Source organism: Leucoraja erinacea, chromosome 6 (assembly GCF_028641065.1).
Source record: "Leucoraja erinacea ecotype New England chromosome 6, Leri_hhj_1, whole genome shotgun sequence".
Lineage (NCBI taxonomy): Eukaryota > Metazoa > Chordata > Chondrichthyes > Rajiformes > Rajidae > Leucoraja > Leucoraja erinaceus.
The window spans coordinates 72173687-72192121 of record NC_073382.1 but is presented as its reverse complement, the minus strand read 5'-3'; the positions used below and the strand labels follow the sequence as shown (position 1 = coordinate 72192121).

General features: G+C 39.3%; 1 protein-coding gene across 4 annotated transcripts in view; it reads left to right on the top strand.

Annotated features, from left to right (window-relative positions):
• tpp2 (tripeptidyl peptidase 2) overlaps positions 1 to 13330 on the top strand; it is an 80755-nt gene extending 67425 nt beyond the window's left edge. For all 4 annotated transcript variants that reach the window (XM_055637385.1, XM_055637383.1, XM_055637386.1 and 1 more), the window contains 5 exons: positions 1662 to 1758; positions 3870 to 4000; positions 4725 to 4932; positions 8772 to 8891; positions 10450 to 13330. In XM_055637385.1, coding sequence (XP_055493360.1) covers positions 1662 to 1758; positions 3870 to 4000; positions 4725 to 4932; positions 8772 to 8891; positions 10450 to 10539 — 646 coding nt within the window. In that variant the 3' untranslated portion in view covers positions 10540 to 13330. The remainder of the gene's footprint in view (positions 1 to 1661; positions 1759 to 3869; positions 4001 to 4724; positions 4933 to 8771; positions 8892 to 10449) is intronic.
• Positions 13331 to 18435: the final 5105 nt, after the last annotated feature.

The following is an 18435-nucleotide window of genomic DNA, read 5'->3' as shown; positions in this document are numbered from 1 at the left end:
CGGATGCAACCTCGCTATCGCCTTTCAAATTGCATTAAAACTTCCCTTCTTACATACTCAGTAGCCTTAACCAATAAATGTCACGGGATGGTGCAGGATGGGAATTATTGTGGTGAAAAGGATGTGGGAGAAGAATAGAGGGTGAAATGGAGACAGGAAAGAGAATATTCAGAGATGTACCATGTGAAAATGAGAGCAGAGGAAATTGGCAGCTGATACCACCATCATTTTGCTTGGCTTCCATCCTATTGAAGATGTCCATATGTTTTCTGCACCTTTTCCTCTTCTTTGCAGCTTAAAGTATGTTAAAATTCCCGCAGTTCTCAGTTCTGAGGCATGGTCAACAGCCTGAAACATCCATGGACTCTTCACTCCACAGATGTTTCTTGTAATACTGAGTTTTTCAAATGTTTTCCATTTTTATTTTAGTTTTTGCGATTTGCAGTTTCTCTACTCTCCTTCTCGCCCAGTTTTCTGTGTTGCGTGCCATTTTTAGCTGCATAGGTAACAGGGAAGGTGTGAGCTCACACATAGGCCTTTGGTTGGAGACTCTAGCAAGTGTTTGAAAAGTTACACATTTGGCATAGTTTTGATTATACTCTCTGGGGAAAACATTTGGCCATTGCTCTTTTTAGCCACAGTTCGTTTGAGCTGAGTTCAGATACAAGCTGAAATCCTCTATAGGCTTTCATGTCGGCCTACTTTGTACCTGCTTAATCTGAAACGTATTACATATTGTAATGTATTTTTGTTCTTCAGAGTGATCTTCCAGCGCAATAACTTGTAATTTGCTGATATTCTCAATGTTTTTTTTAAATGCAATATTAGCCAGAATGCTTGTTTGGAGAAACAATGCATTTATGATAGCATATGTAGTTGGAATATTCAAAGGAAGCTCTCATTAAGGAAACGGGACAGTTAATTTAATTTTTGTTCATTCCCCACAAGCTAATTTAGAGTAGAGTTTTTCAATGGAGCAGCTCATCTGATATTTACATGATCAGATCTGCAAGCGTGAAACTGCAAATACTTCACAGTTCCACAGTTGTTTGGGTTTTTTGACATGTGCAGATTAAGGAAAAAAGGGAACATTGGTGTATCTTAACAAAATGTGAAATACAGCACTTTAAAATTCATGCGGAAAAATGGGTATCTATTGACAGAGATACCTAATTAATACTGTTGTGTTAGGTTGCTTTACATTCAGTTGCTTTTAACTATTTATTTTGCTACATTGTGCAAAGCAGTACATTAATGGTTGCTAATTTAAAGGGAATTTAGGACTATTTACAATGCTGAGACAACAGACACAAAATATAGATATACATAGATCACGTGATAATGATATCACGTGATGATGCATCATAGTTGCATTTCATGTCTCTTAAGCAGCTTAATGTCACAAGATCTGTGGGGAGAATGATTTGATTCCAGGGAAGAGAATCTGCTGGATTTCAGGCAATCAGCTGAGCTACTCCAGCGATCAACTGAACTACTCCCGTTTTCTTAAGCATTTGATGTTACTTATTGCCATTTTCAGTGCTTTTTCAGAAATGGTCTGGAATTTAACTATTTCTGGTATCGTGCTACTTTAAGATTGTGCAAAATAATATTTATAAAAATTTTCCAGTAAATTCACCAAATGAAGTTTTTTTTTGTAGGTTGGACGAGAATGTATTTTATGAAGAATTGAAAGAGTCTTATCCTACCCATCTACCTCTGTATGTTGCAAGACTACATCAGTTGGACACTGAAAAGGTAAGATTCATCTGAATGACTTTTTATCAATGAGCTGATTTTTTTTTTTTAGTTTAGTGTAGAGGTAGAGCATGGAAACGGGCCCTTCAGCCCAACGAGTCCATGCTGACCAGCGATCCCCGTACTCTAGCACTATCCTATACACTAGGAACAATTTACAATTTTCATCAAAGCCAAATTAATCTACAAACCTGTACGTCTTTGGAGTATCAGAGGAAACCCGGAGCACCTGTGGAAAACCCACAAGGTTACAGCGAGTATGTACAAACTGTGTACAGACAGCACCCGTAGCCAGGATCGAACTCTGGTCTGGCACTGTAAGGCAGCATCTCTACTGCTGCGCTGTGGCACTGCTGCTTGCAGCTCCAGTGAACAGGTTTAATGGTGAACCACAGTGCTGTCCATGTGGAGGATGTACATTCTCCCTGTTACTTCATGCGTTTCTCCAGGGTGCTCTGTTCATAGAGATATAGAGAGACAGAGCACAGAAACGGACTCTTTGGCCCACCAAATCTGTGCTGACCATCAGTCCATCATTTTCACTAAACCTACATCAATACAGTCCCGTGTAGGAAGGAACTGCAGATGCTGCCTGTCCCGCTGAGTTACGCCTGCTTTTTGTGTCTATCTTCGGTTTAAAATGCTGCCTGTCCCGCTGAGTTACACCAGCTTTTTGTATTAATTCAGTTCTCCTTACATTGGGTCAACCCTTCGCAGATTCTAACATTCACCTATACACCAGTGGGCAATTTACAATGGCCAACTGACCCGCATATCTTGGGGAGGAAACTAAATCACCCTAAGGAAGCCAATGTAGTCACAGGAAGGAAGTACCTGCTCCACATAGGCAGCACTGAGTTCACAATTAAACCTTTCACTAGACCTGAAAATCAGAGAACATGCAAATTCCACACAGACAGCATCCCCGAGGTCGGGATTGAAGCCGGGTCTCTGGCACCATGAGATAACAGCTCAACCAGCTGCTGAACTGTTCTGCCCTTAATCCCGCATTTTGTCCACATCCTAAAGACACGCTGGTTGGTGGGTTATTTGGATTTTGGTAAATTACTGCTGTAGCTGTGTAGGCTTTCATGTTGTCCTGTCTCTGTCTCTCCAAATCTCTCAATGGTATCCTCTGGAGAAAAATGAAGGATTTATCCTTGGCTTCTTTTTCCTCTATATGTTGGTTCAGGATATTATCTCCAGACACAGCATCAATTTAAACTAACTCTGCCAATCACATCCTTAGACTGATAACCATACCAATCCTTCCAAACTATCCAACATTATCATAAACGAGTCAAACCTTTCCTGAACTGAATATCAGATGACTGAAATCCACAATATTAATTTCCTAGTGTAAACATTCTTCCTAAGCCACACTTCCAGGCTGAATTTGGCTAGATGAGACCTTGACCTGCGGTTCCACCTATCTTTGAATTCTATAACCTCACAACCTGCTTATTTTTCCATCTCCGTGTTAACAGGCATCAGCTCACTTTCATGTGGCTGATTAAAAAAATTGAGAGGTAGAGCATGCTGCGCCAGCTACATCATCTTTAATGGCCCACTTGTCCCAACAAAATGAATTGAAAATAATTTGACTTGTGTTAAAACCTGCCAGAACCCCACCTCATTCTACTTCCACAATTTCTTACAATCTTTTTATGTCCTTCAGACTTCTACTGTGACTGTTTATGCTTTTCAGCTCTTTCACTGGTATCAAAGCCTCCAGATGTCCTGGTTCTGGAAATCTTTTCTTAGACTTTCCTACTCCCCACTTAGAAATAATCTCCATATGTGCGTTTGTTGGCACTGGGCCTGTACTCGCTGGAGTTTAGAAGGATGAGAGGTGACCTAATTGAAACTTACCGACTAGTAAACAGCTTGGGTAGAGTGGATGTGGAGAAGAGGTTTTCACTAGTGAGAGGGTCTAGGACTAGAGGTCATAGCCTCAGAATTAAATTATGTTCCTTTAGGAAGGAGATGAGGAGGAATTTGTTCAATCAGAGGATGGTGAATGTGGAATTTTTTACCACAGAAGGCTGTTTTTAAACCGGAGATTGGTTTGGTATTACATTTACGATAAGAATCTAACCTCTTTCATTTAGGACCGAATGAAAAGAATGGATGTTATAGTGGAAGCAGCAGATGATGTTATATCTCGCATTGATCAGACTGCATTAGCAATTCATCTAGCAATGAAGACTGATCCAAGACCTGAAGCAGCTACTGTCAAGAGGTGCACAACTAAACTTAGTCTGCATTATCATTGTTTAACCTGCAGAAGAAATGGTACATTGATTATCTATGCAGCCCCTGGTTTTTATTTCTCTGGCCAAATTTTGCACATTTACGTTGCACTGCAAGCTTTAAAATTTCTTAGATAATGTTGAAAGGATTTGACCGATTTACAACTTCAGGCATCTCGTGTTTTACGCAGGGGTTGTGTTCCTGAAAAGTAGCCCGTTATTCAAAAATGTGTTGAATTAAACAGATATTTGTTTAACATAAACCTATTTAAACGGGCGTAGAGCCTGTTATTTGAAAAGTGTGAGGTACCTGTACTAATCCATAACTTCAAAATATAAGAATAAATTATTACTATCCCAGTTCATTTTGTACATATTTTATGGCATAGGGTGTAGGAATAAATCTTTTTATTTGAATGGGAATAACTGTACTGTTTGACAGACATTTAGATCAAAGAAAGGGCAAAGTTGATGAAATCATGCATTCAAACACAGATAACCAAGTAACTGATGACATCCTTGATATGCGAGTTCTTGAAGCTTTCTGCTGAACTTGAATTAAGTTTTCTAAAATAATAAAGAAAATTGTTTTTCTCGTGGGATAATGCTTGAATTAACCTGTCAAGTACTTACCTTCATAGTGTATGAATTCATGCTACTTTGAAATACTGATGTGTTGTTCTTGGGTTAAGCTTAATCTTTTCTCGTGTTTAGTGACATGGAAAAGCAGAAATCATCCCTGATTGATGCACTGTGCCGAAAAGGCTGTGCTTTGGCCGACACAATTCTCCAGTACCATTCACAGGATGGGGCAACCTCGGAAGAAGTAGACAGCACAGGAGATGACACCAAAGACAGCTTGGCAAACTTGACTGAAACTTTTTGGGAGATACTTAAATGGACAGAACTTACTGACGCTAAGGTAAATTAATTTATTAATTATTATTGTGATGGCCAACTATATCCTTTGTAGAATTAAGTGCTTAATCACTATCTGTTATTTAGTTTAGTTTAGAGATACAGCGGGGAAACAGACCCTTCAACCCACCGATTCCACACCGACTGGTGATCCCCGCACACTAACACTAACCTACACACACTAAGGACAATTTACCATTAGACCAAGCCAATTAACCTACAAACCTGTAGTCTTTTGAGTGAGGGAGGAAACCGAAGATCTCGGAGAAACCCACATGGTCACGGGGAGAATGTACAAACTCCGTACAGACAGCACCCGTAGTCGGGATCGAACCCGGGTCTCAGGCGCAGTAAGGCAGTAGCTCTACCACAACGCCACCCTTTATTTCCCTTTATTGCTACCCTTTATTTCCAATTGATTTTAACTGGGAACAGCAAGCCAGAACTTTGGAGATTCTTGGGTCTAAAACAATGTGTATACAGACGGAATTTTTTAAAATCATATTTTTAAGTCATTAAGTTCCTAGACATAAAATGTTACAGGCTAGATGCAGGAAGATTATTCCCGATGTTGGGGAAGTCCAGAACTAGGGGTCACAGTTTAAGGATAAGAGGGAAGACTTTTAGGACCGAGATGAGGAAAATTTTTTTTTACAGAGAGTGGTGAATCTGTGGAGTTCTCTGCCACAAGGTAGTTGAGGCCAGTTCATTGGCTATATTTAAGAGGGAGTTAGATGTGGCCCTTGTGGCTAAAGGGATCAGGGGGTATGGAGAGAAGGCAGGGATGGGATATTGAGTTGGATGATCAGCCATGATCATATCAAATGGTGGTGCAGGCTCAAAGGGCCGAATGGCCTCCTCCTGCACCTATTTTCTATGTTTCTATGTTTTTGGCGTCCAAGCAAAAAATACTACCCATTTAATGAAAATAAGTTGTTATTATGTTGCCTTTTCAGTAGTTATTTGTGTCCACTGGATAATACATATTGCCATGTCACAACATTAACCTCACCTGTAGGAATGACTTGTTCATATATGTCAGACCTGTTTTTTCTTTTTCAAATTTGTGTTGTTTGGTTCTTTTTAATGTATTTGTAGGTAAATATCACCAGGAATGGATTGTAATTAAAATGAAACCTTTGACTTACACAGCTCAGTCGGAATCATAAGGTAGCGAAGCAGATTTGAAGTTTCATGAGAATTGGAAATATGAAATACAAAACAAGTTTAAAGATGCAGGGAAAGGTTGTGAGCAGTGCCTTGTATTGAGATGGAAATTAGGAGAGGTTGAAACGGATGATGGTCAAATATAAAAGAGGATAGTAGAAAGGCAACCCATGGTTTTTTTTTGTTTTTTACAAAATGAAGATAAAGTTGGAACAACATAATTATACCTGGCTGAGTATTTTATTGTTTATTACTGTAGCACCCAAGCTATCAAACCCTTCAGTATGGTTTATGTTTCAGTGGGATTACGCTGCATTCTTTAAAGCACTAGAGAATGTAGGTTATTATTCTCCCTCTCTCCCTCACAACTCCATTTTTAGTTCAACGAACAATGCCCATTGGAGGAACAAAAATGATTGATTTACTGTATCTGCACTGGATGGAGATTAATTGGCTTCATCCATCCTTGGCAGCTAATTTCCACTGCAAAATGGAGATTGACTTGCGTCCTATCATCCTTGGCAGCTAATTTCCTCTGCAAAAATGATTTACCGTACCTCTCCTTGTACAAACCTTTGCATTATGGGTTCTTTAGGTTCTTAACCCCTTTGGTAAATAGAGGTGACCTACATGCCAACAGCTGTGCAGTAAAGGATAACATGATGTTAGTTTTACCTGGATGTTAGTTCAGTACAATATATAGAACATAGAACAGTACAGCACTGGAAAAAGTCCTTTGGCCCTAATGTCTGTGCCGAACATGATGTTAAATTAAGTTGATCTGCTTTGCCAGCACGTGATCCAAATCCCTCCATTCCCAGCAAATCCACGTGCCTATCAAAGAGCCTCTTAAACGCCCCTGTTGTATCTGCCTCGTCCACCACGTGGCAGCATGTTCCAAGCAGCCAGCAGTCTGTGTAAAAAAACTTGCACCACACATCTCCTTTTAAAATTTGCCCTCACATCCTTAAACTTGTGCCTTCTATTTTTCTAAATGTCCATCCTGAGGAAAATATTCTGACTGTCTATTGTATATATTTCTATCAAGCCTTCCTCAGCCACTGACGCTCCAGAGAAAACTATACAGGTTTGTCCAACTTCTCCTTAATGCTAATTCCCTATAATCTAGGCAGCATTCTGGTAAATTCATGTTCAAGAAGCACTAAATGTATCTGCATATCAGTATTTAGTGGTATCTCATTTAAAAAAAAAACATATATTCTACACTTTCATTCTACTGAACTGGTGATTTTTGCAGGACTCCATATTTTATGGGATTTGATCCCTTTCTGCTCTATCATTTAACCAATCTGTAATCAGCATCTTTGTTTTTCTCAGCAGCTATCTTGTCTATATAAAAGTCATAGTCACAAATTATTTACTTCATGACCACACAAAACATATCTGAAATCTGTCAGGCTTGTCTTGGGAATGTTATGGAATTTGCTTGGATGAGTCATTCTAGCAATACTCGAAGCTTAACAAAATCCTGGAGAAAACAGCGTGCTTGACAATAATCCTATCAGAACCCCATCAACCGCATAGAAAATTCACTCCCACCACCAACTGTAGTGTTCATGATTTATCAGCTGTACTTGGCATTCCCATCCAAAGCCCATACTCTTTCCTTCTAAAGGAACATGGGCAATAGGCTCTTTTAGCTTAAGGTTTTACACAAGTTCCTGCCATTGGTATTCTTTCATTCACACTGAATCTAAACCCAGGAACTTGGTCCCCAGTCGTACTGTAGGAATACTGTCATCAGGTAGAAAGCAGCATGAGAGATGGGCAATAAATGCTGGCCTTTCCACCAGTGCCACATCCATATGTAGCTTTTCATTTATAATGAGATTACACTTGCTTTGTTTAGGAAAAGGACAAAGTGTTGGAGTAACTCAGCAGGTCAGGCAGCATCTCTGGAGAATATGGATAGGTGGCGTTTCGGGCCAAGATCCTCCTTCTGTCTGAAGGCAGATTTTCCATTTTATTGGAGTATCAAAAGTTGAATTAGCAAATCATTACAGAAAAATCCGAGATGCAGAATAAACTACACTTTTATGGAATTTATATCAGAGGAACAAATTTGGTCTCTTCAATTTTTTCACCTTGTAACTTGACGTGTGCACAATATGTTGTTTTTAGTGGGTTAGTCATACTTTGCTGTATACCAGGTCTTACATTTTAAATACATTTCCACATTGATTATCTTCAAGGTGTTTGAAACGGGACCGGCAAGTTTAAATGAAATTTGTAAACCTAAAGGACCGCTGTTACTTGTTGAGAATAATATTATTAAACTATCTTATCTATACTGTTATGTATTTAAAAGTGCACATCTCCTTTCAGACTGGAGTATCTGCTGTCACTTGGCTCCTAACAGAGCTACAAGCCATGTGAAAGATTTGCTTTAGAGTAGAAGCTGTGGTATTTAACAGGCATTGAGAAACAAACACCCATGATTATGCATTTCCCATACAATATTGGATTCAATGGGAAATAAGGTTTTACATGATGGAAAATAGCAATACGGATGCTTTTCTTGGAAGGCAATCCCTCTGTAACCTGGGTTGCATATATGGGTTATTTTCCTCCAAATGTAGGTGATCATGGAAAGTTTACTTTGACATATTATTCTTCCCGCCTGTCTCATCTTTCTTCTGTCGCACACCTGAATAGGTTTTAACTTTTGCATACAAGCATGCATTAGTGAACAAAATGCACGGCCGTGCACTCAAATTTGCAATAAAACTTCTGGAGGATAAACCAAATAAGGAAAACTGGAAGAATTGTATTCAGGTAGGCTCTAGTTTCTATAATGAAAATCGTAAAGAACTGCAGATACTTGTAATCTGAAACTGAAGCAGAGAAGCAGAGTTACTATTTCGAGTCTAAGCTCCTGCTACCTAAAATTTTAATTTTGTTTCACCTTAAGTGGATGTCGATGGATCATCTGAGTCTTTTCAACTTTTCCAATAATTTATGTTGTTCTGTGGAATTAATGTGTTGGAATGAGAGACAAAGGCTTTTTAAACAAATGCAAGGAGTACAATGGGTAAAGGCGGAGAAATAAGAATGTTTCCATGTAAATCTCCACACTTTACTTATTTGAAATGGTGGTAAGCTCTCCATTTTATCTACCTGACTTTAATAGCTCAAGTTAATCTTCATGAGTGAAAAAATTAGCCAAGATCACGCAATTTCTTTAAACTCTGTAGATTTGAATAGTATTAAACCACATCAATAAACTACAATGATTTATTTAATTACCATTCTGATTTATATATTTGCTTAAACACATATTCAGATTATGCAAGGAAAGTGAACCCTTGCCCCCTTTTCAATTATGAGCAATTCAGGATATCTTGCGGTCTTGACTATTCTGACACATTTTGTCAATCTGACGACTCTGATTCATGGTTCCCAATTCTGCTGACATCCCATGAAGTGGAGCAGGCTGCCAGCACAACTAGACCTTAGGCTGTGGATCCTAAGGTCTAGTCCCTGATGATGAGAGTCGATTTAACATTTCAAATAAATTCAAATGCATTTATATAAGAAATTAGATAAAAATATAAAGAAGTTTTCAGATCAAATAAAACAAGCCATGAATCTCCCATCTTTGGCGTGAGGAAACCAGCACTTTGGAGGAACCTGTGCTACCACAAGGAGAGCATACAGGTTCCATTTCAACCAGGCCAGAGGTCAGAAACAAAGCAGGATCACTGGAACAGAGAAAATGCACACTCTGCCGTCACACACAAGTTAACTGTTGAGAGGATGCTACATCTATTTATTAGTGTCCCAGCACGCTGCTTGCCGGCAGTGTCCCGTCTAACTTGTGCAGCAGAAATTGGAACTGAAACTATTCAGTGGGCAAAAATATTAGGATTGAACGTTTCAGACAGTTTACTCACTCATCTGATCTCTTCTAGAAGAGTGCTATCTGGCAATAATTTAAAATGATTTTAGCTTCCATCTAACACAGTGTTAAGCTCTGTGAATGTGATACTGAAGATGCATTGTTGGACTTGACTATCATATTCAGCATAAGCTAGTCTTCTTAATTTTTCCACTATAGAGAATGAAGTATCGATCCTTAAATGGATTATTAGTGAAATTGAGTAAAATTAGTTCAGCATTTTAAAGTGAGATGAACAGTGGATAAATTGAGCAGAGTTGAAATATGTCTTCAGGTAGTATTTTGGACCAGAGCTGCTGAAATCTATCATGATTTATATCCCTTAAATAATTGTCACATTTTGTAATAGTTGACTATATAATTTAAAGTGTGCAGTAGTGAGTTAGTGATTGTTATTGAAATGAGCATTCATATTTGTTTCTATCTTTCCCTTAGGTAATGAAGTTACTTGGATGGAAACATTGTGCATCATTTACAGAGAGCTCACTGTCTATAATGTTTCCACAAGAATATGCCCCATTCTAGAATAAATGTTACAGGCGTCAAATTCAATGAAGAACATCAATTTAACGATTTTTATACTGTTGTCTTTTCCTGAAAAGGCACTTTTTTAAAGTTTGGACTTTTATACAGTATGTTTCATTCATTATGGATGCAGTTAATGTATGACATGGCTGTTATTGTTTGCCATGACTCTACTCTATTTAAAAATAAATTGTGCTTGTTCAATTTTCCACAAAAGCATGGTGAAAAATAAGATTCTGTTATGCATGATTTTAGGGGTTCCGTAAGTTGAATTGTTACTGTTTTGAAATATATTTATATATTTTATAATTTATTGAGTATATTTCGGTTTATTGCTTTTGCATGTTTGGAAAGAGTGACATGGTTGACCTAAAGTGGTCTGAATATGTGTATGATTTATGAATCTTGACTTTGATCTCAAAATTTCAGGAAAATATATTTACTTTTAATATAAATATAATTCATAGGCACTTTGTTTGCACAATCTATAATTTCCAGAACAAAATTGAGTAATAATGGTAACCGTGCTTCATGTATATTTTCATTTTATTATGCCAGTGGAAATATGAAAGAGGCAAGTTTTAGATGCTTTGTCCTAAATATGTTTACTGAAGGAAATATACTTGACATATCTAATTATTTTCTTGGGTAATTTACATATGCCTTATGCATTCTTATACTATAAAAACATTTTTGAAAATGTTTAGTGCTTTTCTACCTTGTTTGCCTAATGGGACAAAGTATATGTGCCTAGAACGTCAGTTGCATAACAGTGTTTCTGCCGAATTTATGCAATTGAAAATTAATTTTATTTTATGGAAAGAAACTGAATAATGACCATATTCAGGTCGATTTGCATCACTCTGGAAATTCAGCTAAGCTATTTGTACTCTGGTGCAATATCTGGAACAGGTACACAAGATAACACTATACCCTTTTTACCACCATTTCTTTTGGAGCATTGTGAAAGATTTTTATGCACATTCTAGTGCAAATTTCTTGGACAACCTGGTCTCACAAGTGCAGTGTTGGTCTGGAACACCCCTAGGTTAAAACCCTTATTTATTTGGTACCCTACCTCAACCACTAGTGACTGCCCCCTCTCCCAATCTGCAGAACCCAACAATTTGATCCCAAATGTCTTCATCCTCCGAACCATTGAAATCACCGTGACTTGAAATTCAATATCTTACCTTACTTGCTTATTTCTCAAGGCTCATGATTCTTAGCCTGATCTTCAGTGGCTACCACTTCCCCAACCCTGCACCTTACTAATATCTAGGATCAAGGCTCGCGACCCTGTTTTCTTCCTCCAAATCACTGACTCGTGGAACAAGATCCCGATTACTTAACCCACAGCAATAAGATTTCTACAATGACTTGTTCAGCAGTATAATAACCTAAACAGAATTTATAATAAAGCAGAGCTATTATAAAGCAATGGTGGCATATTGCAAGTGTGAAAATTGAAGTCCACCATGTCGCACTCAACTTGAATTTGAACCCCAATTTATAAAAAGTGATCAGGGATCAGATGGTAATATTAGTGCTCTGTGAACAGGAACAGGAGTCTGTTGCACCGTTGAATGAGATTATGGCTAATATGTGAGCAGACTTCCTTCCCCCACCACCCCATTTACCTTAACATTTTTTTGGTTCTTAAAAAGGAAAATCTATTAATTGGAATTAAGAGCTTCTCTTTATGGGAGAGAAGCTTTCATTTATTTCAACTTCTATGTGTAATGTTTCCAAATATCACTTCTGAAAGGTATGGCTCTGATTTTAAGACTGCATTCATTTACTGAGATTGTGAATCATGACTCCACTTTGACAAATCTCTGTAAAATCTGAAAAAAAGCCAACTAGATCACCGCGTAATCTTTTAAATTCTAGGCATTCTGTAATTCCTCCACTTTAACACGAACTTCAGATATAATTTGGGTAGAGTTATCTACATTCCGTCAAAAGTAGTGTGCTATTTGTAAGGAAAGAGTTCAGAGTTGCTCAGTCTCTTGCTTGCTGTTTGACATAGTTAGTCCCTGGTTAATTAGGCCCAAAATTATTGACTACATATTTGCAGCTTTGAAATCCCTTTGTCTTTGTTTTGTTCATTTGGAGTTTAATGGTTGAACGCATTGGTTACAATGCTGCAATCACTGGCAAATCTTGGATAAGTTTATTTCTATTATCTTAAGTTTTTTGTGATATATGTTGAATTACGACACCCTCAATATAGATCCATCTGCATGACCTCTTCACAATTTGACTTCTTTCTTAGGATCACTTTCTCGATTATGGTAACTCGATCAATAATTTTGTCATCAGTTGCCAACTTTAACTAATAATCTCTTATCTGGGAATTAATCAATTGTGGTCTACAACTCAATACAAAGAACACTTTCTTAAAATCAGAATCATCAGATATGACCTTTTACAAGTACATGTCGGCTGTCAACCAAAAATTAAGATGCTCTCTTTCTTCATCCTTATTTTTAAAACTCTGACAACAGATTGGACAACGTGAGGGGGAAGGGGACTAGTGGCCATACTGTTCTAGTTAAGCAAATTTCCTCACAAGTAATCACATGTTGAAAATATACTGTAATCTATTCAGCCATTTCTAGCATTATTGGAATATGTGGTGTGACATTTGTTGTTCAGAAACCATGGAAAGATGAAAACCGGTGCTTTGTCTGTGCTGGTGCCATCAGCTTCAGAATATATAAGCATGTGTAGTCCTTGTGTAGCAAAAGAATTTAATAAAATGCCAAACCATGAAAATGCCAAACTATAGATGTGCACTGCTTATTATGACTGCATCAATTATAAGGCAGCGTCTCTGGTAAAAAGGATAGGCAATGTTTCAGGTGGGAATCCTACACTTTCTGATTTTTATGGTAAACCAGCATATGCAATTCCTTGTATATACAGTTATTGTCGTTGAATATATTGATAGGTGTCATCAACTGCATTACTTGCCTTGTTCATTGTTGAATCCTCAAGAGCCTATAACTTGCCTAAAAGCAATTTATGGCAGTCAGGACTTTGACCTATCATTAATTTGCTCCATCATATGAAGTAGGAGTAGGTTCAATTCAGTTTAGTTTATTGTCATGTGTACCGAGGTAGTTGAACTACGAGTTATCACGCAACAAAGCTTTTCACGACCCTGCCCGTCGTTCATTAAGGTATTGGGTGATCTGATCCTGGCATTAACTCACAGATTATAGATTCTATTAAGCGAGGCACCATTTTACTTTGTGTCTTTCTGATGAAACAGAGTCATGTTATGCATTGCTGTGTTTCTAGCATCTCACCAGGATGAGGATTCCACTTCTCTACTCCCACCATGCCGATTACAACTTTCCAGACGTTCCTGCCCTCTGGCATTGAAGTCATCATGGAGGATCAGTTTATTTCTCATTGTTGGAGTAGAATTCTTACTTGGGCCTGAGCATTGTTCCCCAGCTTAGTACAGTACTATGCACATTGATGACTATAATGTGCTTATTCCACCCTAAAATGATCGAGACCTGAAATGCTTACCTATTTCACAAGTAGGGCCACTAAGATATTAGCCCAGGGTTTAAGAGGGAACTGCAGATGCTGGAGAATCGAAGGTTACACAAAAAAGCTGGAGAAACTCAGCGGGTGCAGCAGCATCTATGGAGCGAAGGAAATAGGCAACGTTTCGGGCCGAAACCCTTCTTCAGATATTAGCCCATTTTTCCTTGATGGCAAAACCCACCATATGAAGACTGTTGTTCCAGTTTGCTCTTCAGAGGCAGGTGTGGTCATCAAATTATTCCTCGAGTTGGACATATCCTCCCTGCCACTTCTCACTTAGGGAAGCGATAGACAGATCAGAAGATCAACTGTGCATTCAGAAAGTATTCAGACTCCTTCACTTTTTCCATATTTTGCTATGTTGCAACCTTATTCTAAATGGATTAAATACATTTCTTATCATCAATCTACACACAATACCCCATAATCAAAAAAGCGAAAACAGGTGTTTGGACATTTTTGCAAAGTAATAAAAAAGAAATAACTGAAACATCACATTTACATAAGTATGCAGACCCTTTACTCAGTACATGTTGAGGCACCTTTGGCAGCAATTACAGCCTCAAGTCTTCTTTGGTATGATGCTACAAGCTTGGAACATTTGGGTAATTTCTCCCATTCTCTGCAGATCCTCTCAAGCTCTGTCAGGTTGGATGGGGAGCGCGATGCACAGCTATTTTCAGGTCCCTCTAGAGTTCGATCGGGTTCAAGTCTGGGCTCTAGCTGGGCCACGCAAGGACATTCACAGACTTGTCACGAAGCCATTCCTGCGTTGACTTGGCTGTGTGCTTAGGGTCGTTCCCCTGTTGAAAGTTGAACCTCCGCCCCAGTCTGACGTCTAGAATGCTCTGGAGCAGGTTTTCATCAAGGATCTCTCTGTACTTTGCTCTGTTCATTTGTCCCTCGATCCTGACTAGTCTCCCTGTTCCTGCCGCTGAAAAACATACCCACAGCATGATGCTGCCACCACCATGCTTCACCGTAGGTATGATATTGGCCAGGTGATGAGCGGTGCCTGGTTTCCTCCAGTCGTGACGCTTGGCATTCAGGCCAAAGAGATCAATCTTGGTTTCATCAGACTAGAGAATCTTGTTTCTCATGGTCTAAGAGTCCTTTAGGTGCCTTTTGGCAAACTCCAAGTGGGCTGTCATGTGCCTTCAACTGAGGAGTGTCTTCTGTCTGGCCACTCTACAATAAAGGCTTGATTGGTGGAGTGCTGCAGAAATAGTTGCCTTCTGGAAGGTTCTCCCATCTCCACAGAGGAACTCTTGAGCAATGTCAGAGTGGCCATTGGGTTCTTGGCCACCTCCCCCGATTGCTTAGTTTGGCCGGGCTGCCAGCTCTATGAAGAGTCCCGGTGGTTCCAAAGTTCTTCCATTTAAGAATGACGGAGGCCACTGTGCTCTTCGGGACCTGCAATGCTGCAGATATTGTTTTACACCCTTTCCCAGATCAATGTCTCGACCCATCCTGTCTCGGAGGTTTACGGACAATTCCTTCGTCTTCGTGGCTCGGTTTTTGCTCTGACATGCACTGTCAACTGTGGGACCTTGTATAGTCGGGTGTGTGCCTTTCCAAATCGTATACAATCAATTTAATTTACCACTGGTGGACTCCAATCAAGTTGTAAAAACATCTCATGCACTTAAGCTCAATTTTGAGTGTCATAGCAAAGGATCTGAATACTTATGTAAATGTGATATTTCAGTTATTTCTTTTTAATTACTTTGCAAAAAATTCTAAACACCTGTTTTTGCTTCTTCATTCTGGGGTTTTGTGTGTAGATTGATAAATTTAAAAAAAGTAATAATTTAATCCATTTTAAAATAAGGCTGTAACGTAACAAAAAGTGGAAAAAGTGAAGGGGTCTGAATACTTTCTGAATACACTGTATATACACAGGCTATGATGGTTCATGCCCCTGTGTTTATTTGCCAGGCCCTGGCATTCCAGATTACAAGCTGGATTTTCAAGAGTAGAAAATATTTTCAGTGTGGAGGGACCTGAGCTCGCCTGTTACAATATGACAGTAGAAATCTCAGCAAGTGGCAGCATGATCCAAGGCAATTGGAAGACCGATTCCACAGCACAGTTTGCACACTTGCACATAACAGTCACAAACACACTATTTCTCACATGCACCGGCACATTTACATTCACACCATTCAGACTGGATAGACTCGGCTTGTACTCGCTAGAATTTAGAAGATTGAGGGGGGATCTTATAGAAACTTACAAAATTCTTAAGGGGTTGGACAGGCTAGATGCAGGAAGATTGTTCCCGATGTTGGGGAAGTCCAGAACAAGGGGTCGCAGTTTAAGGATAAGGAGGAAATCCTTTAGGACCGAGATGAGAAAAACATTTTTCACACAGAGAGTGGTGAATCTCTGGAATTCTCTACCACAGAAGGTAGTTGAGGCCAGTTAATTGGCTATATTTAAGAGGGAGTTAGATGTGGCCCTTGTGGCTAAAGGAATCAGGGGGTATTGAGAGAAGGCAGGTACAGGATACTGAATTGGATGATCAGCCATGATCATATTGAATGGCGGTGCAGGCTCGAAGGCCGAATGGCCTACTCCTGCACCTATTTTCTATGTCTCTATGTTTAGTCCTGCTCCCATGTCTGTGCTGAGATTCATGCTGCTTGGTAGACTAGATGTTTTTTTTGTCAGATCTGAAGTCTTAATCTTCAAATGTCCTTTTCCTCAATGAACCAAACTGCCTTGACCCCACGAAAGCAGCACTGTATTTCATCGTCAATGTCTGCCTTCACTGAGGCCTGGCAAGCGGTCCATATTCTTCAGGGTCTCCACTGAATCCTTATTGTTGGAAACCAGTGGTAGAGGACCTGCTAATTAAATTAAAGCCCATCCTCTTGTATACTTCAGTGATAGCGTCAACCACGTTTTTGTGCTTGGCCTTTGAGAAAACTCTTTGAGATTGCAGCTAGACTACGGAGATATGAGTAATCTGGGTTCTGGAGTGTAGTTTGGCTGTAGGCTGAAGTTTCCTATTCTAAAGATTTAGCTCCACTCGCACTGGGAAGTTTGTTGGAAGTGAGATGCCACCCGTGGTGAAAAAGACAGAGCTGTGTTGGGGCAAAGAAGCAGACTTGTTTGACACTTCTTCTTAAGCCCTTTGCTCCTCGAGTGAGTTTAGGCTATTGACAAATGTCCTCTACCTCACTCGGTTGTTGGTAGTTCTTTCGAGATCTCCCCAGTTGAGCTCACTCGCAGACATTTCTGTCTGTACGCCTCTTCTCCAGCTGTTCCTGGGGCAACCTCTTTTCTTTTTCTTTGTTTGATACGGGTTAGCTTTGTGTGCTGCTGGCATGTGAGAGCCTTGCATCCGATCTTGTCCACTGCAACATAGTGGGCAATAACACCAAGCAAATCGAACACTGGCCACTTTAGAGCCCAATTTCCATCCTCGTCTCTGCTTCAAATATTATCTGTTCTATATTATCACTTTTCTTTCCATTGTAAAATCATCCTTTGCAGAGTCATTGAGTCACAGAGCTCTGCATCTTTGGCCCATCCCCTCCATGTTAGCCAAGTTGCCTAACCAAGATGGCCACGCTTGCCTGCGCCTGCCACAAATGCCTGCAAACATTTCCTATCCAGGTATCTGTCCAAATGTCTTTCAAATGTTATAATTGTGCTGACCTTTACCTTCTCCACTAGCTCTTGTTCCACATACCACCCTTTATGAGAAAATGTTGCCCTTCAGTTCCCATTTAAATGTCCCCCTCTCACCAAAACTCGTACCCTCCTTAGCCAGGGAAAAGACTGTGACTGTACACTTTATCTATGTCCTTCATGATCTTATAAGCTATTACAAGGTCACCCGTCAGACTGTTGTACGCAAGGGGAAAAAGCCCCAGCCTCTCCTTATAACATACCCTCCAGTCCAAGTTGCATCCTCCTCAATACCTCTCCAGTTTAATGCTCCTTCCTCAAGCAGGGCAACCAGAACTCTTACCATATTTCAAATGTGGCTTTACCAATGTCTTATACAGCTGCTCTACAAGTAAAACTGAGATTAATACTTCCCAGTTTATACCTGGAAATATTGCAGATGCAATGTGCAAAAGTATTTTAGAAGTTTTAATTAATTTTGATATTTTACATGGTATTCAAATCACATTTTCTCATTTCCCATTAATATTTCATTTTGATGTTTTTGTGTACCATTTTGTAGCAATCTCACAAAAATGATTGAACTTAATGCTCTGAAGTGGACGAATGGTAATTGCAAGTTTTCTTCGTTCTCCATTTAATTGTCAGTTGGGTGGGGTGTTCATCGTAGATGTTCTGCTTGGTGAAATC